The sequence below is a fragment of the Rhinolophus sinicus genome, chromosome 15 (assembly GCF_057876585.1).
Source record: "Rhinolophus sinicus isolate RSI-liver-muscle chromosome 15, RSI-T2T, whole genome shotgun sequence".
Lineage (NCBI taxonomy): Eukaryota > Metazoa > Chordata > Mammalia > Chiroptera > Rhinolophidae > Rhinolophus > Rhinolophus sinicus.
In genome coordinates, this window is record NC_142515.1 from 114,157,255 (window position 1) to 114,184,980 (window position 27,726).

Here is a 27,726-nt window from a genome sequence, read left to right on the forward strand (position 1 = left end):
TGTAGTTGCAGGGATGTGCGCCGCGAAGTGCGGCGCCCGACGTTTAGGGAGGGGGCGGGGCTTTCGTTTGGCCGCGGTGGGCTCGCTCGCCAGCCGCGGAGGGGTAACTACCTCTGTCGCTTCTCGCGCTGTAGTTCGTCGCATGGACGTGTAGCCATCGAGACAGTTTCCTCGCTCCACTTACCAAGGCGTCTTCCTTTTGGTGATACAAGCGCAAGCTTAGGGCGGTGACTCTGTCATGCCGAACTCGCGGCCCAGGCCCCGCCGGGGCGCCAGGAGTAGCGCCGGGGCAGCCGGGCGGGACGAGCTGGTATCGCGGTCCTTGCAGAGCGCGGAGCACTGCATGCGCGCCCAGGACTTCGGCACCGCCTATGCCCACTACCTCCTCGTGCTCAGCCTGGCGCCGGAGCTGAAAGACGATGTGAAGGTGATGGGGCCCTTCTTTCTCCCACTTGCGGGCGGATCCTCTGTTCTTTTCGTAAAAACTATATACATAAATAATTGGGAGAAGGGGGCTAAGGTGGGTGGCTGTGTTTGCTATTAACAGTTACTGTTTAGTCCTGACTCCTTTCTTTTGTGCACACCCACCCCCACCCCATCAGAAAACCCTTCCTGCCCCACCTTCAGAACCTGTCCAGTCTTAGTGCTTCTCACTACTTTCTTCTTTACTACCCTGGTTCGAGCCCCAGTCTTCTCTTGACTGTTGCAGTAGATGTGCAACTAGGCTTTCTCCTGCAGTCTTATCACAACGCGACCAGTGTGAATTTTTCATAACAAAAGTCAGATGACATCACTTCCCTGTTTCAAAACTTCCTTCTAACTCAAATTCCTAAGGCTATATTGCAGATGAAGCCTCAGGTGATGTCTCTCACCTCCTATATTGAATTCCAGTTCCTGCCTCAGGGCCTTGGCACTTGCCCTTGTTTGTAGAAGACATGTGAGTTTATGGAGTTGAATAAAGTTTAAAATTAGCCTAATCATTTGATGATGCATTCTTTAAGCTTCAGTTGTTGGATTATTTGTTAACAGTTGTTGTGTTGAAATGCTGTATATTTTTTCAAGTTATTTTATAATCTAAATTTCAAAAAATGATTTAATTTTGCATTCAATTTTCAGCCTCAAACTACTTTGCTTTATTTCAGTCAGGATTTCTCTGCCTCAGTCCTGTTGACATTTTGAATGGGATGATTCTTTGTCGTGGAGGGTTGTCCTGTGCACTGTAGCACGTTTAGCAATATTCCTGCTTCCATCCAATAGATATCAGTAGCAGCTAAGACATCGGTAATTCACATAAATTTAGGGTAAATTTCAGGACCAGCTGGCTTAAAGGAGGAGAAAAAGTGTAGGCAGCCGTAGAATAAAATGGATCAATCTGAGCGCTATTTCCCTCTGTTCTTTGTTCTGGAACAAAACCTTTCTTATAAGAGTGTGTATTAGAAATATATCTAAAATTCACATTTCAGTGCCTGGCATTCAGTAGGGTTCAGTAACTAACTGTTTCCTGGAGAACAAAGTCCATATTTCTTCGCATGGGCCTTTGCAAAAGACCCATCTCTTTAGTCTTATTTCCTGCTACTCCCCTTACTTCCCACACCCACACTTCAGCCACACCAACCTGCTTACCTATTGATTGAGTCCCTGATCCATTTCATATAACTGTACCTTTCCCCCCTCACACCCTGGAATCGTCTTCCCTATTCTTTCCTTCATCACAGCTCAGTTTCAGGTATCAAGTCTTCTGTATAAAATATGTGAAGATGATGTAAAAAGTGTTCATGATAAACCTGGAATTACGAAATCCTTCTCTCATTCCACTGTGTTGCAGTGTGGAGAATGTCTGTGTGGAGGGATTTATAATTGGAGTGAAGGTGACAGTGCAAAGGCTATTGCTATAGCCCAGCGAGTGGTTACAACGGTCAGATTCTGGTGTAACACTCGGGATGTACAGGAGGTGACAGATTTAAAGATACTGAGAGAATTGGCTGGGTTTGAAACCAATTGCGTTGGAGTTAGGGTACCATTATAAGATGACTTCATGATTTGTGGTTGGGTGGTTCCTTAACTTTATATCCTGTGTGAGAGGAATATGATGGGTTCAGTTTAGAACATTTTTCTCAAAATTGTATGTTAAAATTCCCTCTAGAGGCCTCTGTGAGGCTAGGAACAGGATTTGTGTTGTTCATTGCTATGCTTTGCACACTGCACACTAAGGGCGCATTCCTGGTTGAGATTACCGATAGGAAGTTGTCTATGAGTGAGGGTCAGAAGAGAGGGTCTTGATTAGAGATGTAGATGTGGCAGTCATCAGCACATAGCTGATGGTTCATGCACTGGGGATGGATGGATGGGAAAAGACAGCCAAGGACCAACTCCTAAAACGAAGGAACCCACAAAAAAGAAGTAGGTGGAGAATGTGAAATGGCAGCTAAGAATAGAGAGAGTTTAAAGAGTGGTCCAAGTGTCTAATTCTGCATCTTATTACCATGAAAGTGCTACAACTTATTCATTTATGTATTTGTTTAGCAAACAGCGCCTTTTAAAGTTAAATAAAATTTAAGATGATCGCTCAATAATAGTTAAGTTTTATTCTCTGTGGAATCTTCAACCAGTGTTGTGTATATTCTTGCATCATTTTTATTATTGACTAATTTACTGTTTTTTCTTTTATAAAGGAAACTTTTCAGTATACGCTCTTCAGGTGGGCTGAAGAGCTTGATGCTCTCAATAGAACACAAGACTTACTTGGTTGCTATGAGCAAGCCTTGGAACTATTTCCTGATGATGAAGTGATTTGCAATAGTATGGGGGAGCATCTCTTCAGGTGGGTAGCGATTTCATATTACTTGTTAAGAATTATTCTGGATCAGGGATAAATTGGAAAGTAATTTGAACAGGGAAAGTTTAACATAAAGAATTAATAACTATAACAGGATCAGAGTAATGAGGGATTGGCTAGTAAGCTATAAAGAGAACTCAGAAGAATACAGGAATAGCAGATATAATATGTAATAACAGAGCAATTTGAATATTATATAATATATGCATAATAGCCACTACCCCAGGGCTGAGACAGAGTATCAGGGAAGAATTCCAACTCCTTACTAGGAGGTCTGAGATCCAGACCTTGTTGGCAAGGACATAGAAGGATGGCACAGGATGGCAGAGAATTCACTGTGGTACCTTGCCAGGAAACTTATAAATCTGTTGTCTGGAACTTGCCAGAAATTTGCCTCTGGAATTTCTTTCTGTTCTCCAGAGAAAGTTTATAATTAGGAAAACTGGTAAAAACCAGAATTTTTTGTTTTGATAAATCTGGTATCTGCTTTTTATAAAGGAAAGGGAGAATTCTTGTTTAAGAAACACCGTTAGAATGCCCTGCTCTGGATAGTAAGATCATTTTACATGTTCTAGCAGTTGTCCTCTTATTTTATTGCTTTGCTCATTTGGTCATACTAAGTTTTTTCCTATGAAAAGTTGTATATAAGAAATACCTTTATCAAACTTTTATTGGTAAGCCTCAGTAATATAACGGCTAATACCACTTAATAGTCTTAATCAAAATGATCTGGGGAGGTGAAATGAGTACTCCTTTAAGAGACAGGTATTTGATAGTTTCTAGTTGTAGAATATGATAATAACTGAGAAAATAAGGCAGATTGTCCGTTTGTTCACACGGACAGCTAACCTGATCCAGATATACAAAGTCCATCTCTACAAGTTAACAACCGTTTTCCATTTAAATGAAATTTAATTCATTTCAAAATATTTTTAAATCATTCCTCAAATTAGTTAGAAATCTATATTTTAATTTCAAAGTTTTCTTTAGTTCTTCAGTTCATGTGAGTGGAGTTACTCTGTAGGATTCAGTTATATTTCCAGATTATACACATGTCATGATCATAATGTTATAAGACTTACGTTTCAGGACAAACTCAACAGGAAATTGGAGAGCTACACACTTTTGGCAGCTTGTAACTGTCGGTGGCCTATTGTTGTAAGACGTTAGTCTGAGCAATTACGAATCATTGAGACTGAAAATACTTGGTGTTAATTTGCTTTGGGGAGATGTAACTACGTAACATTTTGAGTTCATACACAGGCAGTTCAGAATTTGTGACAGTATGTACGCGGCTTTTGTTATACGGTTTACTTTTGTTCTCTAGGACAGTGGTTATTAGCTTTTATTCAACTCTACTTTTCTCATCAAAACAGTGATGACTTGCTCCCCACCAAGAGAATCATTGTTCCAGGAGAAAAAGATATGCACAGTAAATGATAGTTTTCTTTCCTGACATTTATTTGTGAAATAAAATTTGTGTCTGGAATGTGTCAACTTTACAACCTGTGTTAGTCAAACAGCATCAGATTTAAACAAAATATATTTATGAATCAGGAAGTTAACGTCTTTTTTTTCTTTGAAAGAAAAAAAATGGTGTGATCACTTCTTTAGGTATATAAATGTTGAACAACTATGGAGTACACCTGAAACTGATAAAACGGTGTATATTAGCTATATTTTTTTAATAAAAATCTTAAAAAGAAAAATCGTGTTCTTATAGTTTGTTGATGTTGACACACATGTTGAGTCTTTTATTGTGAGGTATAGATTAATTGACTGGATCATTTAATTTTTAGATTATCATTGCCATTTAAGAAAACTGAATAATATATTAAGGATCAAGACTGAGAGAAGCACAAACCTAGGAAATTATTAGGAGCAGGTTTGGCATTGATTCAACAGATTATTGATTTAAAAATATAAATAGCAGTTTGACAGTGCAGTAAATCCAAGTGTGTGATCAAGGAACTCACTTGTTGACGAGTGTGAACCAGTTTGGGTGCTGCTGAAATCTGATGTGTGAGCTGCTTACTAACTTTGGGTACTACAACTGTATTCGGTCTACACATGATTAGGAGGGGTGTGGGGGTGGGGGGGCAGGGAGGCGCGCGGAGTTCTTCGCCCTGAATAGTTTAAGAAGCACTGTTCTAGACGGTTTGATAGTTTTTCTTGCTGTTGATTTTTTCCAAAGCATTTAGCTTAGAAACAATGGCTCTCTTTTTGCAGTGATACTTATTTCATTTCTGTAATATTTAAGTAAAATATATAATTATAGTAACAAGCACAACTACTGTAAACTGATCTGGCAGCACGTCGAGCTGATTCTAGATGACTGTCTGACCTGATGAGTTCCTGTGACAAAGGATGCAGGCACGCCAGCGCGGAGCCTGCTAGCCATCGGCGTTGGTCTGTTTTACAGAGAGAATGGTTTGTAGAAAGCACTGGTGTTCTAGTATGTTGGTTAAACGCAGGATGTCTTTGAAAGCTGCTATACTATAATACAATAGGAACGTATAGTCAGGTACTTGGTAGTCTCCTGGAATGCATAAACACAGGTGTTCAGACAAGAAAGAAGTGAGCGAGGATTGCAGTCCTCACCAGAGACTTCCCACAGGAGGTGGCACTTGGGTTGGTTAGGGTTCGGGTGCTGGTGCGAGATCTCAGGCCAGATGAATGGCATGAACAAAAGCCCTGTAATTGATGGTGGATAATTGAATATTTTGTCATTTTTTACTCTAGGATGGGCTTTAGAGATGAAGCAGCCGGGTATTTTCATAAAGCAGTGAAGCTAAACCCTGATTTCAGTGATGCAAAGGAGAATTTTTATCGTGTTGCAAACTGGTTGGTGGAACGCTGGCACTTTATCATGCTTAATGACACCAAAAGGAATACGATTTATAATGCAGCCATCCAAAAGGCAGTTTGTTTGGGCTCCAAAAGTGTTTTGGACATCGGAACAGGAACTGGAATACTAAGGTTTGTTGTTTTAATAGCATGTTAGTGTATACTAATGTAAATTAAAGATTGTACCAAATATGGAATATTTAACTGCAATTTAAAAACAGTTTAATTTATTTCTTGTTAAGATTATTCATGCAGCTATTGTATTTTTCACTATCTTTTTGCTGTATCGAAAACGACATAACTACAAAGAAAAATTGGGGGTTATTGAAATTTTGCATAATGAATTTTAATAGTATTTTTTACATATTAATGCTTCTGATTGAATCTAGTTGTTTAAATATATTAGCATTCTTCATACCAATTGTATCTTAATAGGGTGGAAGTCATGATGTATTGTCTGATTAGTTTCTTAACAAGAATATTAGTTAATTTTTTAATGTGGAATGAATAATGGTTGTGTTAAAGAATAAAAGGGAAAACCCATGTTTAAGTATCATAATATCACTAAAATTTGAAAAAGTACAGTGGATTATTTTTTATTGATGGAGCACTGTTTCCCCTTACAGCATGTTTGCTAAAAAAGCTGGAGCGCACTCAGTGTATGCCTGTGAGTTATCCAAGACCATGTATGAACTTGCCTGTGATGTAGTGGCAGCAAACCAGATGGAAGCAGGGATCACACTCTTACATATGAAGTCACTTGACATAGAAATTCCAAAACACATTCCTGAAAGGTATTGTAATGTAAACTAATTTTAGTGTTTATAATCCGCTGTTTTATTTTTTAAAAATTAAGATACATTTCTAGCTTCTAATCCAAACAAAAATGCTAAAACCCTTATATTGTAAAGAGTTGGATATAGGCTAGTTTAGCATGAGATGGATTTTCATAAGGTCATATTCTTGATAAAAAAATATTAAAAGACCTTGAGAAAAATTTGTGGCAAGGAACTTAATAATCTTGACTTTTAGCAAGTTACTTTACCTTTGTTCATTTCAATGTTCTAGCTGCAGAAAACGGATAATACCTCCTATGTGGTCGATCAGTATTTAAAAATGGTACTTAAAAAATGATACGTGAGTTGATCAGGCTTGATGGACTTCATCACTTTTTGTGTTAATATCGTTGGCTAAAATAAAAGCTTTGGAAGTGTCACAAAGGTGATGGAATTTTAGAGCTGGAAGGGATTTAAAATCATTTGGTCCAACACTTATTTTAGATACAGAGTTTTCTCTATGTAGTGCTTAGTTTACTACCTCTCCTGGGTAGTCGGTCTTCTCATCTTAGTTAATGATACTGTGTTGTCATTTGGACTATGATTTTTAATAGTCATCCATATATGTATAATAGTATTTATATTTACAGCATACTTGTGGTTTTCAATGGTCTCTACATTTGTTCTATTAGAAAGAAGTCCTATTAGATTGTTGAAGCAGATATTATACTCATTTTATAGAAATAAATAGTGTCCTGAATTGTTTTATTCTGCTCAGTCCACTGTAACAAAATAATGCAGACTAGGTGTCTTAACAGATATTTTTTCAGAGTTCTTGAGGCTAGAAGTCTATGATCAAGGGAGCCAGCAAGATTGATTTCTAATGAGGGTTCTTCCTGGCTTGCCTTCCTGCCATGTCCTCGCATGACCTTTCCTCTGTGCATGTGAGGAGAGGGAGAAAGATTCCTGGTGGCTCTTCCACTTTTATACAGACACCAGTTCTATGAGATTAGGGCTTTGCCCTTCTCATTTACTTACTTACCTCCTAAAGACCCTCTCTGCAAAGAGTCACACTGCGGGTTAGGACTGCAACATGAATTTTGGTGGTACACAATTCAGTCCATTGCATGACTCAAAGTTACCTTAATTTAATCTACCTTTTTCTCCCAGATAGTGTTGTAGAAAGATCTCCTGGCTTTGAATAAGGAGATACTGATTCCAGTACAGACTCCATTATTAATTTATTTTGACTTGAACAAATCTAGAGACTTGAAGATGTTGGACTAGATGATTTGAGATACCTTCCACTAAATGTACACAGCCATAAATATTTATGTGGTTTAGGCACTGTGGGGACACCAAGGTTGTTTTTGTTCTCAAGGCACCTATAATCGAGATGGGAAAATAAGAAATAGTCATGATTTTTTTTTTCAATCTTCTCACTGCACAAATGAATTCTATTGGCAGTAAGTGCTAAAGAAGTTCAGAGAAGGGAGACTTTTTTTGGTGTATTTGAGTGAAATTTGCTAGAAAGAAAGGACATAATCAGAGCTCTGTGGACTAGACTTTCATGAAAACTCGCATATAGTGGGTAAAGGAAGAGAAATAATAGAAGAGATACAATCAAAGTGTAAGAGGTAAACATGGATAATGAAGGTAGAGAAGGATTTTGAGATGCAGAGCTTCTCACCTGTATTAAATATTATTTGTAGATCAAAGAAAATGAAAACTGAGAAAGATTATTCATTTTGATAAGTAGGGGAGTCATTGACAATAGTGTGTTTATAGACTGTTGGGGATAGAAGTTCAATTACTCAGTGTTAAGGAGGGGAGCTGGTAAAGGTGATGGGTATAAACCATTCTTGAGGATTTAGGCAATGAAGGAATAATCCGAGTAGGTGCAGGGTCAAGTGAAGGTGTGCCTGCCCCTTCCCCCAACCGGAAGTTCCCCAACCGGAAGTAGAGAGCAGAAGTGGCCTGAGGAACAGTAGAATCAAGTTCCTCAAGATTCAAGAGTAGATATTAAAAATGAAATTATTAGAAAACATTTACGTATGGGCTTTTTCTCTAATATACTCTTCCTTCTCTCAGCTTTGACATCTTTATATAAACAGCGTGATGTTTTACTTACATATATCTTTAAAAAATCATTCTATAGAGTGTCCCTAGTTGTAACCGAAACTGTCGATGCAGGTTTATTTGGAGAAGGAATTGTGGAGAGTTTGATTCACGCATGGGAGCATTTACTTTTGCAGCCAAAGGTAAGCAGTATGAAAAGACTTAAATTGTATTAAGAATTCGTTATTTTAACAGATATTTATTGAGCCCCTAGCACATTGGCAAAGCTGTATGAAATACATCCCACCATCAAGGTACATAGTGTGTAGTTAGAAAAAAATCGGTGCAAATACAAACATTTAATAACATAACGTAATGTGCACCTGCGTGCCCAAGTGGGGTGTGCAGGCAAAAAATACTCCCGAAGGGAAGTCACAGGAATTGAGGTTACATTATGAAGGGACTGACTGTGGAATTCTTGAGTAGGGTTGAGAAAGGGAAGTACTTTCAATCTCACAGCACTCACTGCTTGGATTTGTGGCGTATTATCAAAAGGGAGTGTAGTGATAGCTGGCATGGTACGGTTTTAAGGTATTCATTGAACCCAGGCCACTGAGTTGACAGGACTAACTCGTATAATTGCCAAATTATATTTTTCATTAAAATTCTCTCAGTGGCTCATAAGTTGTAGATTTGGTTTATATAATACATATTATGAATGAAAAGGTTTTAACGTGGTAAGAAGTCACTACTTACACAAAACGATTTGGATTTAAAATAGCTTATTAAAGGTTGAAAAGAAGGGCAGTTTGTTTTTAAGTAGGTAATGATGATTTTGACTTCTCAAAGTCATACCAATAGTCTTTTGCTGTATGCAGGCTTATAGACTTACAGCTCCCCCTTCCCTTCATCCCTTTCTATTTATACTGTTAAAAAATATATATGAATATATATTATATATATGTATAACATATACACATACGTATAGCAATGAAAAGAAACTTTTTGAAGAAAAAAACCCTTAACCTGTTTATTCTTACCTATTGTTGTTTTTCCTTACTAATTTTCATAGCTTGTCATCATACATATTTTTGCATACATATAATTGAATATAATTTTATTGTTACATTTTTAGACCAAAGGTGACAATGATAATTGTGAAAAGTATGGGAAAGTTATACCAGCAAGTGCTGTTATCTTTGGGATGGCAGTAGAATGTGCAGAGATAAGGAGATATCATAGGTAAGTGATTAAATGGTAAATTTCTAAAAGTCTTAATTTTAAGTAGACTGTACTTCAGAGGTTCTTCGATGAATATTTGTATGAGAATTTGTAGTTTTCTGACTTTTAAATTCATGATGTTTATTCTAGTCTAAATTTTTTTGTGTGATTTTTAACTTTCTTTTAAAATAGGACTCTAGTATTAAAACCAGCTTTCAGTTTTCTACTGGAAAATTATTTTTGATACAACTCAGTATCTTTTTGTAATAGATTCATGTACAAAAATATTAAGTTCAGACTTATTTTAGTTGAAAGTGAAATAAAAATTACCAATGTGAAAATAGTTTTATTTTTAATTTATTTCCCCCATTCCTTCTTCTTAATAGTTTCATTAATACTACCGTGTTTCCCCAAAAATAAGACCTAGCTGGACCATCAACTTTAATGCGTCTTTTGGAGCAAAAATTAACATATGACCCGGTCTTATATTGCATTACATTATATAAGACTGGGTCTTATATTGTAGTAAAACAAGACCGGGTCTTATATTAATGTTTGCTCCAAGAGACGCATTAGAGCTGATGGTCCAGTGAGGTCTTATTTTCGGGGAAACACGGTATACTCTTTTGAGATTGTGAGATTTACTTATCAACTCTGATACAGATGAAAATGTTTGTAGTTACAGAAGCTTCTTGGTAACAGTTTTTTTCTTGAACATTAATGAATGGTTTTTTTGGTTTGTTTGTTTGTTTTTTTTTTGGTAAAATACTGATTCATATTTTTTTAAAGACTTTTTAAGCGGGCACCCCCTTCCAATAACCTATTAGTGGTAATTGAAATATAAATATTTTAGGAAATACTGATGAGTAAAAGAATAAACTAAAAATCATTCTGATAATTGCTGTAGATAACTACTGTTTATCCTTGTTGTATAGTCTTCCTTCCACTTTTCTATGCATACTACAGGGTGATAAGTAAAAATATTTTGTGATTGGTAGAGCACAGGGAATCAACAAAACAGATAGTGGTCTTAATGAGCAGATTGGCTGAATTAGAGTGCACTGTTTGAGTGTCAGCTCTGTGTAAGTAAATGTGTTTGTGTATAAATTTAATTTTGTTTCAGAAGTAACAGTAAATATATTTGCTTTTTCATTGTGAGCCTCTTTATGTTGATAGATTTACTTCATGATTTTTAAAAATCAATTTCCTAGTGTAGTTCCCAGAATTTAGAATTTTTAGGTTGCTTCCACTTTTCTGCTTTTAAAAACAAGTGTAAATATCTTTGTATTTATGTCCTAGTGGACTTGTCTTTATTGTTTCTTAGGATAACTACCTTAAAAAAGAACCACTGAGTTGAAGTGTATGTATATTTTTCAGGCTATAAAGACACATTGCTCAATTGCCCACCAAAAAACTAGGTTGTAGCTCCTTCAGATTTCTTGCTATAACGTATTTCTAGACTTCTTTCCCTCCATAGTTTTTCTTTATATTTTATTTTTATAGAAAAATCACTAAAATTGTTTGCCTAGTGAAGTAGAAATTAAATGACTGGTATCTACCATTTCGAAAAATCTGCCATTCCTTCTTCACTGACTCATTTATATAGCAAATGAGTGTCTGACTGTACAACAGAAGCACCAGAGGAACTTCTGTAAAAATAAAAATGCCATACATTCTGTTTGAGTAGGTGGGTGAGTAGGGCCCCTATAAATATCATAAATATTACCATTTGGCACCTAATCAGTTGCATCTTATGTTCATCTGAACAAACAAATGTTTTAGGAATAGCCAAGAAAACTATTGAAACTTGCCTTACTGGATATAAAAACTAGAAATAAAAAGCGTTCATGTATTGATGTAGAAAGAGAAAAATAGATCAGTGGAACACAATAAGGAATCCAGATATAGACCTTTGAATTTATAGGGGATTTAGTATCTGGAACAGGTTTGGTGTTTCAGATCAGTGGACAAGGGATAAATTATTCAGTAAATGGAGATAATATGCTTCATTTGGGGGGAAAAGTTAGATCCTTACTTTTAAATCCAGATGAATTAAATATCTAAGTGTAAAAAATCCATTAAGTGTGAAGGCTTTCTAAAGAAAAATACACGTTCTAGAAGCCATGCAAGTCTGACAAATTTGACCATATTAAAAAATTTGAAAAAAGTCCATCTGGTGAAAGACAGTATAAAGTTAAAAGGCAGGTGACATATATAAAAATTTGTAACTTTTAAATCAAAGCATAAATATATTTGTCTATTAATCAGAAAAATGGAAATTACATCCATAGGGTAATATTTTTTAACTGTTTATATTAGCAAATACTAAAAATGATATCCTGTTTTCTTATAGTTGTGTGGTAAATGTATACACTGTTCGTGCAACATTTTAATAGCTCAGTTTGGCATTATCTAACAAAACTAAAGATGTGTATAGTCCTTGACCTAGCATTTCCACTTCTGATAATCTGTGCTGATAAATACTCATACATGTGTGCAATGAATGTAAAAAGGATGCTTACAGTAACACTAGTTGGAAAAATTAAAACAAAAAAACCATCTGAATGTTTATCAATAAGAAAATATTTTAGTAAAACATTCACCTAGTGTAATACTTTGCAAATATCAGAAAGAATTAGTCAAGATACATGTACAGACATGGAAGTTCACAATATACTATTAGTGAAAAACACAAGGCATAATGAGCGTACATAATACTAGGAGCAGTGAGCATACATAGTACTCAAATCTTGGTTTCTAAATGCCATTTATCACCAAAAGGAACTATGTATGCACCCTTGGAGAAATGGCTGCTTCCAGGACTGGGGCTGGACAAAGTCAAGAGGACCCTGGAACATGTTGAGTGTTGGAAGTATTAAAAGGACACAGGAGTATGTTTGGAAGTGTCTCCCACTGGCCAAATCTGGGACAATTTAAACACCAAAATGCGTAAGAGGTGTTATGCATTAAAACGTATTGAGTAAAATAGGAATCCATGAGTCTCTACTTACAATAAATAGATCAATAAATACATCAGTGGGATAAAAAGACAACTCTTCCTTATAGTAGAATGCTAATTCAAAATGCATAACAGATGACACAGAATTGCTATTTGCAATCCTCATGAAAAGATGCAGGCAAGAATTATGAATGGATGCTAAATCAAAGGGAAGAATTTGATGAGGATCAGTGTATTTATATAGTTTCAAAGTATCTCCTTACAAATAACCTATTAATTACAAAAGGAAAAGTGTTAAGTATACAGGGAAGAAATCACAGAACATTTTAACCAAGTGATCAAAATTAACATCAACGCTAAAATTCCTCCAAATTTGAAACTTTGAGGATGTTATCACGTATGTACTATTATATCTAAAATGTATAACCTGTACTTAAATGTGAGGAAACCTCAGACAAACCCAGGTTGGGGGCCATCCTATAAAATAGTGGCCTGCCTTCTTCAAAAGTGTTAATGTTGTAAGAGACAAAGCAAGGATGAACTGTTCCACATAAAGGAGATTAAAGACACAGGACAGCTAAATTGAAATCATGATTCCTGTATCAGGGAGAAAAAAATATACAGGACATTTTTGACTTATTGATTCATTTGACAAATATAGAACATGGAATGAAGATTAGATAATACTGCATTTGATAACTATTGTGATTAAGAAAATAATTCCGTTTATAATAAAGATAACACTGAAGTATCTATTAAGGGAGAAATGAGCGTGATGAATGCAACCTACTCAAATGGTTCAGAAGAAAGAATACATATGGAGAGAAGAGAATGTGATGAAGTAAATGTAGCACAATATTAAAAAAGTTGATGAGTCCAGTTAAAGAATGTGGGAGTTCTTTAGACTATCCAAGAAACTTTTCTATACATTTGAAATCATTTTCAAAATAAAGAGTTAAGAGCAGAGGGAAATATGTATATGTCTGAGCAATATAAATACATACTATTACACACATAAATATAAAGATAAAAGATGTGAAAGGATACACATCAAACTTAATGGCGAAAAAATGGGGAGGAAGGAGTACTGTGAAGGTAGATTGCACTTTTTACGATACTGTTTGCAAGTTTTGACAATAACTTTATATTCATGTATTTTGTAAGACGAAAAGAACTTATTTGTCACATCCTTTTTGTTTCTATAACTTGTGACTTTTAATTAAGAATTATTAAAATCAATAATTCCATTTGATGATTCATCTTGTGAGAGTATAATAAGATCATTTCTAGAAGTAGACTGTTTGAACTTCTGAAACCCTGTCAAGGCAGATAGACTAATGAATGTCTCCGGGATAAGATGAGGTTGGACTATTACCTTTTATAAAGTGGTGTTGCTAAAGTGTTCATGAAGTGTTTTTTTAATGTGAACTTTTATTGGCATCAAGCCAATTATAGCAAGTACATAAATTGTAAATTTATGATTTGATGAACTTGCAGGGAGTTGATAGACCTGTGTAACCAGTGCTCAGATCATTACTCCCACCCCAGGGAGTCCTCAGGAAGAAACTCCTGCCAGTTACCAGCGCCCTTCCCCTCCACAAGTAGCCACAGTCTGGCTTCTAACACCATAGCTTATTTTTGCCTGTTTGAATTTCATGCAAATAGAGTCGTACAGTATTTTTTTGTGCGGGGCTTGTTTTGTCCAACACAGCCAGGTTCTTGTGTGTAGTTTGTTCATACTCCTGGCTGTATAGTATGCCATTGTGTGAACACAGCACAATTCATTCGTCCACTCTACAGTTGATGGACATTTAGGTTATATCCAGGTTTGGGGGCATTGGTGATCATACAGCTATAATCATTCTTGAGCATTTTTTTTGGTGATGGTGTGCATGCATTCTTGTGTGCCATATTCCCAGAAGTGGAAATGTCAAACACATTGAGGTTCCTAGATTAAGAGTGGATCTGGAATAGGTATGTTCAGCTTGAGTAGGTACGACGAGAGTCTTCCGAAGGGGTGCTATTTATATTCCTGCCAACAGTGCATGAGACTGTAGTCTCACCAACACTTGGTATTGACTATTTCCCCCATTCTGGTGGTTGTGTAGTATGGTTTTAACTTCATTTCCCTGATGACTAATGAATCTGAGCAAGTCTCCATATCCTTATTATCCATTTAGATATGCTCTTTTGTGAAGTGTCTAAGTCTTCTGTCCATTTTTTTCTTTTTAATTTGTAGGAATTTTAAAATATATTTTGGATATGAGGCCTTTGTTGAATAGATGTATTAACAAATCTATTCAGCAGTTTGCCTTTTTACTTTCTTACTGTGTATCTTTTGATGAGCAGAGGTCCTTAATTTTAATGTAAACCTATTTATCATGTGTTTTCCTTAATAGTTAGTCATTGTATATGTGATTGTGCTTAAGAAATCTTTGTGAAGTTGTATTTCATTTTTATGCTTATTTTTGCTAGATTCAGTATTTGTTGGTGCTACTTGGTTCTAAAAAAGAACCCACTCTTTCTTCCTCCCCCTCTTATTTCCTCTCTCACCAGGGTGGGCATTAAGGACATTGCTGGGATCTGTTTGCCAGCAAATGTGAAATTCCAGAGCCCAGCTTATTCTTCTTCAGATACCGAAGAAACAATTGAACCTTATACGACTGAAAAGATGAGTCGAGTTCCAGGAGGATATGTGGCTTTGACAGAGTGCTTTGAAATTATGACAGTAGACTTCAACAATCTTCAGGTAAAAAAAAAAGATTCAATTACTCTTTCTGAGAATTAAACTTCATCTGCTGTTTAAAATAATTAACACATAGGACGGTCTTATTTTATGAGTTTGTATGGGATTCCACTTACTCTATATAAAGAAAATGATTAAACAGTAACCAGAATTCCTTCATGAAATTATCACTTCAAATACGAAGATAAGTATCCCTAAGATTGGCTTGGAAAGTGTAAGGTGCTTTCACATGTGTTCTGAGGTCGCTCTGACGATGCAGTAGTTACAGTCTCCTTGTGCTGTACTCGTACAGGTGAGGGGGCTGCTGCTCACATTCATTCCCCCCAATTATGCAACGTGTGGAACCGGGACAGGAGTTCTAGCCTAGATGTGTCTGACTTTTCCCTGTGTCATGCTGCCATTTCAAATGAACAGTATTCCTTGAAATGCACAGCAATCTAAATCTCTAGATGGTATGACAGTTAGGGTGACCAGCCATCTCTGTTTGCCCAGGACTGAGCCGTTCCTGAGATATGGAACTTTCAGTTTTGAAACTGGGACAGTCTTGGGCAAACCAGGCCAAGTTGCTCACTCTTGTATATCTAGGTGTGTGTTGCTGGTTGGTGGGAAGACGTGCTGTCGTGTTTCCCCGAAAATAAGACCTGGCCAGACCATCAGTTCTAATGCGTCTTTTGGAGCAAAAATTAATGTAAGACCCAGTATTATATTATATTATTCCCAGCCTTACATTAAAATAAAGCCAGGTATTATATTATATTATATTATATTATATTATATTATATTATATTATATTATATTATATTATATTATATTATATTATATTATATTATATTATATTTATTATATATTTGAGTAGGTCTTATATTAAAATAAGACTGGGTCTTATATTAACTTTTGCTCCAAAAGACGCATTAGAGCTGATGGTCTGGGTAGGTCTTATTTTCGGGGAAACACAGTATGTAAAGAAAAGTGCCCAAAGAAATTGAGAAAAATTACATAGACACCTTCTCTGGAGATCTTTATGTATGGTTCAGTGTTCAAATACATAAGTTTTTTAGATGAAACCTGCTTGGGAACAGCAGACTTTGTTAAGGTCATTTTGGCCTAAGGTTTTCATAATTTAATAAAAGCTTCCACCTATTAATTGTTACTAGGTTTTTCTTGAGGTGGTCTGGAGCTAAATGCACATTTTGGCATTGCTTACTGAGGCTGAGCTTCAAGAGCGTTTCTTTTCTAGTACAACATTCCAGTAGAGGACAGTGGGATAGCTGCTAAGGACCCCAAAGCGATCCTTTTGTTAAAGATTTTTTATTTTTTTCTTGGCCGCAATAATAACAACAAAACGTAGTAAGGCTTTAATTTTGAAAGTCATATCTGCCTATTTAACGCTTTCATGTAATACAGAAGAATAGAAAGGAAAAAGAAAAAGTATCTTTCTTCCTTTTTGTAATTTAAGCCTTTATTTCTCCAGGTTAACAGTTTGAAGTGCATGTCTTCAGACTTGCTTTCTATTCTTCTGCACACAAACCTTTTTTACAAAACAAAGCAATCTGTATTGCTTTGCCATTCACTGCCCTCATTCATAGTATATCATGTACTTCAACAATATGTCATGAACGTCTTTCTACATCAGTAATATGTATCTGCCTCATTGTTTTTAATAGCTGCATGGTATTCCAGGTAATAGATAGAGCTTCCCATCCAGTGTGCCTTAAATGGTTACGGGTGTGCCAAGATATTAATCCCTTACGGCACTGGCAGGACTGAGAACTTAGAGAAGTGGAAAGTGATGTGATATTGGGGCATGTACATATTAAGTATATATAATCCTGTCATTCCCTTTACATTTTTTGTCAGGAACTAAAAAGTCTTGCAACTAAGAAACCTGATAAAATCAGTGTTCCTGTTATTAAAGAAGGCATACTAGACGCTATTGTGGTTTGGTTTGTACTCCAGCTGGATGATGAACACAGTTTATCCACAAGTCCTAGTGAGGAAACATGTTGGGAACAGGCTGTCTACCCCGTACATGACCTTGCAGGTATTATCTTGAGTAATTTTTTTCAAACTTCTCGCTTTAATCCTCTAAGTATTTGAGTGTCAAAAAATTACTTTGAATATGAGTTTTCAATCAAGGAAGATTGGTTAAATCTTTCAGAATTTTTTTTCTTTTTTAAAAGTGGCTTTAAATGATATATGTAGTTGAGAAGAGAGACTAAAACACAACTTTGCTGCATACCACTCAAAAATACCTATGACTAAATCATTTCTTCAGCTCTGATTACTCTAGTTACCAGTAGATAAGAGAAATGCTGGTTCATTTTATATGGAACATAGTGGAAATGTATTACTGAGTGCAGGAATTTACAGAATCTGATGGTATCTGTGGAGCCCCAGGTCACAGAACTGCATACACTTATGTAAGTACAAACTTTTGCAATTTTAGGGAGTTCATGAATCCATGGGCTTCTCTAGGGAAGTTCTGTATTAAAGGTATTTTTTTTGGTATAGAATTTATTTTTACCAGCAATTTCATGGATTTCAATATATGTCACAGCAATTGTATTACATAGGAAAATTCTACCTTTTTTTTTTTTAAATAAGAATGTGAGTTGTTTTTGTTCTTTTCTTTTTAACTGAGGAACAGTGTATTTTTCCAGGACCCATCAGCTCCATGTCAAATCGTTGTCTTCAGTCTAGTTGAGGAGGGCACAGCTCACTGGCCCATGTGGGAATCAAACCAGTGATCTTGGCGTTAGGAGCATGGCTCTCCAACCTCCTGAGCCACCGGGCTGGCCCAAATTCTACCTTTTTAAAAGTGGCTATTTCTGTTTCTCCCAATCGAGGGTCTAATTTGGCAAGGTCATCAGTCTTGGAATCAGTAGTGTCGGGGCTAGTCAGATAGATTGGATTCAGGTCTCAGCTCCACTGCTTCCTGACTCCCTGGCTGGCCTTGCTGGTTGTTCTCCAAACTTTTGTTAAGTGGTGTGTAAGAATGGGATGATGCTGCCTACCTTGCAGGACTTTTGGAGGGATTATTAGAGATAATGGACGTAAAATGCCTACCACAGTGACTGGCACTTAATAAGTGACATTTTCTATTTGTGCCTCTTTCAGTAACTTACAGTCACATGGTCTTTTTTTTTTTTAATCCTTCTTAAGGGAAAGGACATTTTAAATGTTTAAACACAAGAATAACAACTTGTATTTTCAACGGGTGCAAGGGCTGGTAAGAAGGAATTGTGATTGTACATTTAAAGTTTTACCAAGCGTGAAAGATAATGGAAAAGAGCATGAGATAGTCTATTGTAGGACTTAGTCTTTCCTTACATATTCAGAATTCTAAACAAATTGCAAGACTTTCAGCTAAGAGATATTACTGATAAGGTTGTATCGAATCCTGCTTTGTTCTTTTGGAAATTTCTCTTAAAGAACGTCCCTTTAAGCTAAAGTGAGGTTTGGTATTGATCCTGAATTTCATCTCTCTGCTATTGGCTTCATTACCAAGGAATGAAAGTTCCCTTAGCCCTTCTCCAGCCTCCAACTTGGGGATCCAGATGGTACCTAGTGATTGTAGTGAAAACACTGAATACTGATAGTTACAGTGCAATAATGTAGTTCCTGAATTTCTCCAATAGGCTATGTAAGAGTTAATTGAATCTTCAAACCTCAGTTTTTCCCTACATAAAGCTAGAGGGATTTTCCTAGCTTTTTTTTTTTTTTTAATGTAGGAAATTAATAGATTAATTCACTTAATTCTAAATCAATATGCGTAATCCTCCATGTAGTGATTTTAAAAATGGGGGGGAGGGAATGGGAGGGCAGATGTGTTTATATGCTGATCATCAGGTTTATACACACTGACATTCATCAATGATAATGATGTTCTTTCTCACTACTGTATGAAGACTACCGGATAAAGCCTGGCGACCACGTGATGATGGAAGTGTCTTGTCAAGATTGTTACTTAAGAATCCAGAATATCAGTGTTTTCAGTTCGGACTATGAAATGGATGTTGGGAAAAGTTTTACCAAGGACAAAGACTTGCTCTCTTTAGGAAATGAGGCTGAACTCTGTAGTGCCCTGGCTAACCTTCAGACCAGTAAACCAGATGCTGTGGAGCAGACATGTGTGTTGGAATCCACGGAAATTGCTTTGCTTAATAACATCCCGTATCATGAAGGCTTTAAAATGGCCATGAGGAAAGTGTTGTCCTCACTGACTCCAGAGAAACGGTGTCAGGCCATGGAGAGTCAAGATAGTGAGATGAGCTGTGAAAGTGGACAGAATAACTCCGAGCAGAATGCCTCTGAACCTTTCTACGTGTTAGATGTGTCTGAAGGCTTCTCTATTCTGCCTATAATTGCCGGCGTACTTGGGCGGGTTAAACCTTACAGTTCTGTGGAGAAAGACCAGCATCGTATCACTCTGGACCTCATATCTGAAGCCAATCACTTTTCTAAAGAAACACTGGAGTTTTGGTTGAGACATGTGGAAGACGAATCTGCTGTGTTGCAAAGGCCAAAATCAGACAAGTTGTGGAGTATAATTATATTGGATGTCATTGAGCCATCTGGGCTTATTCAGCAGGAAATAATGGAAAAAGCTGCAATATCCAGGTAAAACACAAAATGCAACTGTTGGTTTTCCTTAGCTCAAACTTCATGTAAATTCTTTTATTTCTTTAATGGTATAACTGTACCAGTGAGTCATGACCTTGTGTGTTCCTCAAGTATTTCTTTCCAGCGCCTGGGACGTCCTATCTTTCTTTTTGTGTGCGTATCAGTACTGATTTTTTCCCCCTTAAAGGACCCCCTGCATTGTAGGTGTGAAGAGACCTGCTTTAGGATTGGACTGCATATATATAATATAGGGAATTGAGTAGAGATCTGTCAGAATAGATAAAGACATTCGGGGTAAATAAGGAAAAAATAAAATCTCAGCTTGCTAATAACTTCATAGAACAGTACCCTCTGGTGCCTTTTGTGGCTGTTTGGGGTTAAAATTCTATCTGGTTTGGTAAACACATAGGTAGGGATTTTGTGAAAAGCTGTGTAATTTTGTTAAGAGGCATGTAATTTCACCACTTGTGGAGATTCGATGTCTACCCGAGTTTACCTAAACTGCTAAAAAGGTAATAGGAAAGGAATAACAAAAATGAGTAAAGCATGGGGTCAGGGTGCAGTCCATTTTTACACTTACCTGTACATAAGGTTTATTACAACTTAAATGATCATGTGCTTGTATTTAGTGAAGAGAGATTATCCTGGTTAGAAGCATGACTTCCCTCGATCGGCCTGACGCCACTGCACTAATGAATCATCTCTAACTTTCCTTGCTATTCTGTGCTCGTCAAATGACCCGGTTATGATTTGACTCCCGATTAGCTAGTCTTTAGGGAGAGCTATTTCAAGAGCAGCGTGTTTACTTATTGTAAACTTTTCCATCAACTTTTTATTTTGAAAAGTTTCAAGATTTCAAACTTAAGAAAAATTGCAATAGTAACAATGAACACTAGGTAATTGTTTTGTTTGCTGAGTCTTTTGGTAGTTAGCTGTTGGCTTCATAACTTTGACCCTTATTTTAACAATTAGCATGTGTGTCCTTAGAACAAAGGCATTCCTGTGCATAACACAACTAAATGATCACACTCAGCAACTTAGCACTGATAAAATACTATTATTTAATATATAGTCTATATTAAAATTTCCCCTGCTGTCTTAGTTATATATATATATATATATATATATATATATATATATATATATATATATATATATTTTAAAGATTTTATTGGGGAAGGGGAACAGGACTTTATTGGGGAACAGTGTGTACTTCCAGGACTTTTTTCCAAATCAAGTTGTTGTCCTTTCAGTCTTAGTTGTGGAGGGTGCAGCTCAGCTCCAGGTCCAGTTGCCGTTGCTAGTTGTAGGGGACGCAGCCCACCATCCCTTGCGGGAGTCGAACCGGCAACCTTGTGGTTGAGAGGACGTGCTCCAACCAACTGAGCCATCCGGGAGGCAGCTCAGCTCAAGGTGCCTGTTCAATCTTAGTTGCAGGGGACAGAGCCCACCATCCCTTGTAGGATTCGAGGAATTGAACTGGCAACCTTGTGGTTGAGAGCCCACATGTGGGAATCGAACCGGCAGCCTTTTGGAGTTAGGAGCATGGAGCTCTAACCTCCTGAGCCACCGGGCCGGCCCCAGTAATATATTCTTTATTGCTTTTTTCCTCACCAATCTGGAAGTTCAGGTTGAAATCAGCTTGGAATATTCAGTGAACTTGAGAGATTTAATGTCTGATTGTAAATGTGGCAAATGAAAATAATTATTTGGTTTAAAGTACCTTAAAGTGCCCTCCACCGCTGATTCATTTGATGGCAGTAGGTAACCCGCCCACCCCTCTCTCATCCCCCACATAGTGCGTCTGGGTGTGGGAGCCGCCTGGGCTTAAGATCCCTAAATTTCATGTAAGAACTAATACCGCCCATCGGCGTAGCTTCCAAGACCCAGCACTAGGAACACTTGGTTACAAGTTCTGCCACACTCGGGGAAGCCCCAGGGTAGTGTAGTTTTCCATCTGGCTTTTCTTGTTTGTTCATAGTGCTCTCAGTCCAGATGCAATCTACCTAGTAACATTAAAAAAAACCAAACAGCCTACTTTCAACTTTTATGGGAGTTCCAGGGACACAGGAAGTGAACCCAGGATCAATTGTAGAAAAGGCGTTTTTGTTAACCCTTTATTTATACTCTTTATTAGAGCACTTGGATTTTTAATAACTTTTTTCTTCCTTTCAGAGTATTCAAATTGTTTTGAAATAATTTTAAGCTTACAGAGAAGTTAAAAGAATTGTAAAAAGAACTTAACATATACGTTACAACCAGATTCAAAAATTGTTAATATTCTGCCTCATTTGCTTTATTCTCTGAACTTTTAAGAATCAGTTCCAGATATCATATTCCTTTATCCCTAAGTACCTTAATGTGTATTTCCTAAGAACAAGGACATTCATTTATACAACCATCGTAGTTGTCAACATCAAGAAATTTACATGGACACGGTACTGATATCTACTGTACAGATCTTACTCAGATTTCACCATTTGTTGCAATGGTACCCTTTATAGCTTTTTTTGTTCCTGGTTCACAATCCAGTCCAGGATCACACATTGCATTTAGTTTTCATGTCTCTTTAGTCTCCTTTATTCTGGAATAGTTCCTCAGTCTTTCATGACATTGACAGTTTCGAAGACTGTAGGCCATTTATTTTGTGGATTGTTCATGTTTTCTTATTAGATTCATATTATCTATTTTAGAGAGGAATACCACAGAAGTCTTGTCACATAGGAGGCACATGGTGTTATTTTATTCCATTATTATTAATTTAGATCAGTCGGTTAAGTTGTATCTACCAGGATTTTCCACAGTAACTTACTATTTTTCCCTTTGTAATGAATAAGTCATTTGTGGGGGTGATAATTTGAAACTATGTAAATATCCTTTCCCTAATCAAACTTTCACCCACTAGTTTTACTATCCATCGATGACTTCCTGAATCTAAAGATATATCCATCCAGCTGACTTGTTAGTTTTCTTTTTCATAGATCAGCAGTCATTTTAAGTTTGACTTGTTGGGAAATTACCATTCTGCTGGGTTTACCATTCTGAACTACCAGCCAATAACATAAAAGTCTATTAGACTTTATGCAACCTGTAGCTAATTCATCATGATTCAGTTATTAGTATTTGTAAAATGTGGGGAATCAAGATGCTGTTTTAAACATTTTTCCTTCTCTAGGTGTTTGCTACAATCTGGAGGCAAGATATTTCCTCAGTATGTGCTTATGTTTGGGTTGCTCGTGGAATCTCAGACACTGTTAGAAGAGAATGCTGTTCAAGGAACAGCACGGACTCTTGGATTAAATATAGCACCTTTTATTAACCAATTTCAGGTAAGTATCTCAGAGAGAGAAGTGTAAGCAGGTGGCTGTTACCGGTCTACTATGTCTCTCCCTGCATTTTATAGTCACTGCATTAGGATGGTACCAGTTTCCTAGAGCAAAGCAACTTATTATGGGTAAAAATCAACCTAGGGGAAGTCGAATGCCTTCAGGATGCCCAGGGAGAGGTTGATGTGTCTGTGTCCTCTGTTTTACCATGAACAGTTGCTCTAGTATTTGAGACGGAGGGCACTTCTTACACAAGTTTCCTTTTTATTTCAAATGAGCAGGCTAAAGTGATGGGACACTTGGTAGCAGTGGTTCTCAGCTTTGTACAGTCATGTGCCCCATAGTGACGTTTCAGTCAGCAAAGGACTGTATATCCAGTGGTGGTCCCATGAGATTGTCATGGAGCTGAAAAATTCCTTTTGCCTAGTCATGTCGTAGCCATGGTAATGTTCTAGAGCAACGCACTCCTCACGGGTTTGTGCTGATGCTGGTGTAAACAAACCTGCTGCGCTGCCAATCATATAAAAGTACAGCACAGACAATTAGATGGGCTAAACCATCTAGGTTTGTGCGCGTACACACTGTGATGTTCTTACAACAGAATCACCTAAGGACACATTTCCCGGTGCGTATTCCCTGGTTAAGCTTCACATGACTACTTTCAGAACAACTGATAACTGGTCCCGACTCTAGGTCAGTCTGAGGTGTGGCCTGAGCAGTTGGCCTTTTTGAAAGCTTGTTGGGTGTTTTAGTTTGCAGCAAAGTTGAGAATCACTGCCTTATGGAAATAAACTTTATTTTTCAAATGAATTCCACTACTATTTGGTTGAATTTGGCAAATTTTCTCAAACAATTCAATAGTTAATGTTGTACGATTCGCTTATTCATTTTTCACACATAAGCACATACTTGGTTTTGAAGCTGTTTGGCTTAAGTAAAAATTTAATCTGCTTTCATCAAAGTGAAGAATGTATAGGTAATTGAAACCATGATTTAAGCAAATGATTTAACCTGCCTAAATCTTGGTTTGTTCATTCTTCCTATAAAACTAGAACCATGGGAAATCCTTATACTTCAAGGCTACTGTGGGAATTAAGTTAAATGAGGTAACAGGTGTAAAAGGCTTGTATCATACTAAGCCAGGTATAAAGGAAGCAATAGATGAGCCTTGGCCACAAGAACTGAGTAAAAGTGAGAAATTTATGCTTTCTTTAGGTGCCCATACGTGTATTTTTGGACCTGTCCTCATTGCCCTGTATACCTTTAAGCAAGCCTGTGGAACTCCTAAGACTAGATTTAATGACTCCGTATTTGAACACCTCTAACAGAGAAGTAAAGGTAATGCAAAATAATTATTCTTGTCATATTCAGAATAATTATCTTGAACCAAGTAGTACTTTATGTACATAAAATCGTTTTAGCCACTTTGAAGATTTAAATGTTATTTTTCTGAACCATATCCAAAAGTGGGCTTTTGGTAAATATTACTGAGTAAAATAGATTGATACTAATTTTAATTGGGTAAATTATATTTCTTTATGAAATTTGGACCTAAAATTGACTAAAAAGACAAAAGACTTACTTTCAAATATTTATTCTGATGAAATTTTCATGATTTCTTACTTTTCCTAGGTGCACATTTGTAAATCTGGAAGAGTGACTGCCATTCCCTTTTGGTATCATATGTTCCTGGATGACGAGATTAGGCTGGATACTTCCAGTGAAGTCTCCCATTGGAAACAAGCTGCGGTAGTTTTAGAGAATCCCATCCAGGTGGAAACGGGAGAGGAGCTCGTGCTCAGTGTCCAGCACCACAAAAGCAACGTCAGCATCACAGTAAAGCAATGAAGAGCAGTGTTCTGATGAAGTTATTCAAGTGGAGCCGGCCAAGCACACAATTTTTTCTGAATAGAGGGACTGTAAACATAAGGTGGGGGTGTCAAGATTTAATTCCTTATAACAGTCAAATATTTTGAAAAATTGACCTTAATAAAGTGTATTTAAAAGACACTAAATTACAGAGTAGCATTATTACAAAAATATTTGCTGCAGACTTCCTTTCTAAAAAGGCAGCCTTTCTAAAAAAGCTGTCATTAGTTTTTCCAATTAGGAAACTTTATTGCTCGGTTTTACTTTAGATTAAATTTTGCTAAACACTTGTCTACATGCTAAAGCTGTAAAGATAAGGGCCTTTGAGTCATCTTCATTGTCATGTGTCAGTAAATAAAGCAAAAATTTTTAATTTTTTTATGTATCTTGGCTTTTTTTAACTCTAAACTTATAATTGGGAAACATCAAAAGATTGGCTTCCACTGAAGACGGAAGGTTATGGTTACCCATAAATTCCAAGCTTGCTTCTCTTAAATCCTGGGTATACTTCTGAAACACCTCCTCAGGTTTTGTGTTTTGGAAATACAAACCTGCATAAGCTATAAGCTAAATGTAATTAAGAGTAAACAAGTTATAGAAAGAAAATCTTAAGGAGCCAGCATTTTTCCTGGTCTAGTTTGGCAAAGAAAAATGAAAAAGCTGATCAATTCAAGAAAGTTAAACTTAAACCAGGATTTTGTTTTTATTTGGATGTACAATAAGAAACGTGTAACTGGTCCAATTTTTAAATAGATTAATAGACTTGAAATGGATTAATAAGATTATCATGCCTTGTGTATACTCTGTGCTGTTTGAAGTAAGCCACAAAGAAATTACGATGTACCTTCTTTCTACATTCCCTATTCTTATTACCTCTAATATTATACCGTGTTTCCCCGAAAATAAGACCTAGCTGGACCCGGTCTTATATAAAACTGAGTCTCATTAATTTTTGCTCCAAAAGACGCATCAGAGCTGATTGTCCGTCTAGGTCTTATTTTCGGGGAAACACGGTACTACCCAGCTTTACTTTCAATAGAAATGTTTAGTTTGTAATAGTGGACAGAATAAAGACTTTGTACCTAATTACTGTGAACCAGCATATGTATATGAATATGTATAAATATATAAAGCAAAGGTTTTGAGAAATATAATACTTTTGCTATTTTTGCAGCATACTACTGCAGCACTTTGTGTATTTTATTTTCAGTATAAAATGTTAACTATGACCCAATGGGTTGTGATTACCAATTAGAGGAACTCCATCAAAAGTAATATATGTCTCCCAAATAGCACCTACATGTCTTCTCACTGCAGTTTAATGAATAATTAAGACTACTCAGCCTAGATTTACATTTGCTGACACCTCTAATAGCACTGAGGAAAAGTAGACTCCTTTTCTATTAAGCTTCTTACTTATTATTTCAGTATTCTACCCAATTTACTCTTTTCATTTCAAAATCATGGATAACCTATTAATCTACCAGCAGTGTTGAAAATATGACTTTTAGATGGTGGTTTTAAGATTAATAGATTAGGTCCTAGATAATTACCCTAGTAATAACAGAAGAGTTAGGTGTCTTTTATGGTAGTATATAATTTTTAACCCTTAATATTTTGGACTTAGCTTCATTTTTGCTGTAGCTCTCTAATCAAGAACTTTTTGTTAAAACATTAATGATTTATGTTTAAAGAATGAGACATAAAAAGTTGCAGAAAATAAATGATCAATTCTTATTTATTGAAAGACATCCAATTGAGAAATAGAGAAATAATTGTTAGGGAGGCATAAATGGCACATGATTATGATTTCCACTAATTCGTATTTCTGAATTATACGTTTTCTGCTAATTCCAGAGCATTATATTCATGCAGCAGTGGAAGGAAGCACTGATTTTTTTTTTTTTAAATGCCCATCCTCTTTATAAAGCATTGTAACATCAGGAACATTTAGTACAGTTATTTTCTACCATTTGAGTATGTGATACTCTAATGTTAAGAAACCAAGTCTAAGTCTAGCATATTTAGACTATGATATACAAAATTTGGTTATATAAATCCAGTAGTTCCTGGCTTTCACCTATCATTGTGTTGAAATTGTCTATCATTTATGGCTTGTCTCAAGCACAATATCCTGAGCAGCGGGATACCAGGTAATGAAATAACAGGGTAGTAGCACAGTTTGTTTTCACACACCGTTCAAGAGGCCACGGGTTTATCTGAAGGTTCTCTTTTCTCTTCTGTAATATCATTATATATTTCATCACTCATATCGGCTGTAGGTGTAGTCTGGGGAGTCACAGTATGTCCAAAGCCTTGGTAGTGACCCGCAGGGGAAGGTGGCACAGAAGAGGCGGCAGAAATTGCATCTTGTGATGAGGATGATAACAAGCTTGTATGTTCACTTTGATCTTGATCCTCGGGGAAAAATTTTTTTCTAGCATGTCCCCTGACTGTCCTTCCTT

General features: G+C 36.5%; 2 protein-coding genes across 3 annotated transcripts in view; one reads left to right on the top strand and one right to left on the bottom strand.

Moving 5' to 3' along the window:
* On the top strand, window positions 1-25,638 carry PRMT9 (protein arginine methyltransferase 9). Its single transcript, XM_019730732.3, has 12 exons — window positions 1-427; window positions 2,673-2,821; window positions 5,579-5,815; window positions 6,310-6,477; window positions 8,618-8,720; window positions 9,653-9,759; window positions 15,254-15,446; window positions 17,301-17,484; window positions 19,352-20,063; window positions 23,242-23,395; window positions 24,608-24,730; window positions 25,025-25,638. The coding sequence occupies exons 1-12, from the start codon at window positions 239-241 to the stop codon at window positions 25,238-25,240; spliced, it is 2,535 nt and encodes an 844-aa protein (XP_019586291.3). The 5' UTR covers window positions 1-238; the 3' UTR covers window positions 25,241-25,638.
* TMEM184C (transmembrane protein 184C) overlaps window positions 24,971-27,726 on the bottom strand; it is an 18,585-nt gene continuing 15,829 nt past the window's right edge. The window contains exons 10-11 of one of the 2 annotated variants that reach the window (XM_019730734.3): window positions 27,458-27,723; window positions 24,971-25,309 (exon numbers count right to left, since the gene is read on the bottom strand). In XM_019730734.3, coding sequence (XP_019586293.1) covers window positions 27,461-27,723 — 263 coding nt within the window. In that variant the 3' untranslated portion in view covers window positions 24,971-25,309; window positions 27,458-27,460. Of the gene's footprint in view, window positions 25,310-26,981; window positions 27,724-27,726 lie in introns of those variants that run through there. The other variant, XM_019730733.3, reaches the window with a different exon arrangement.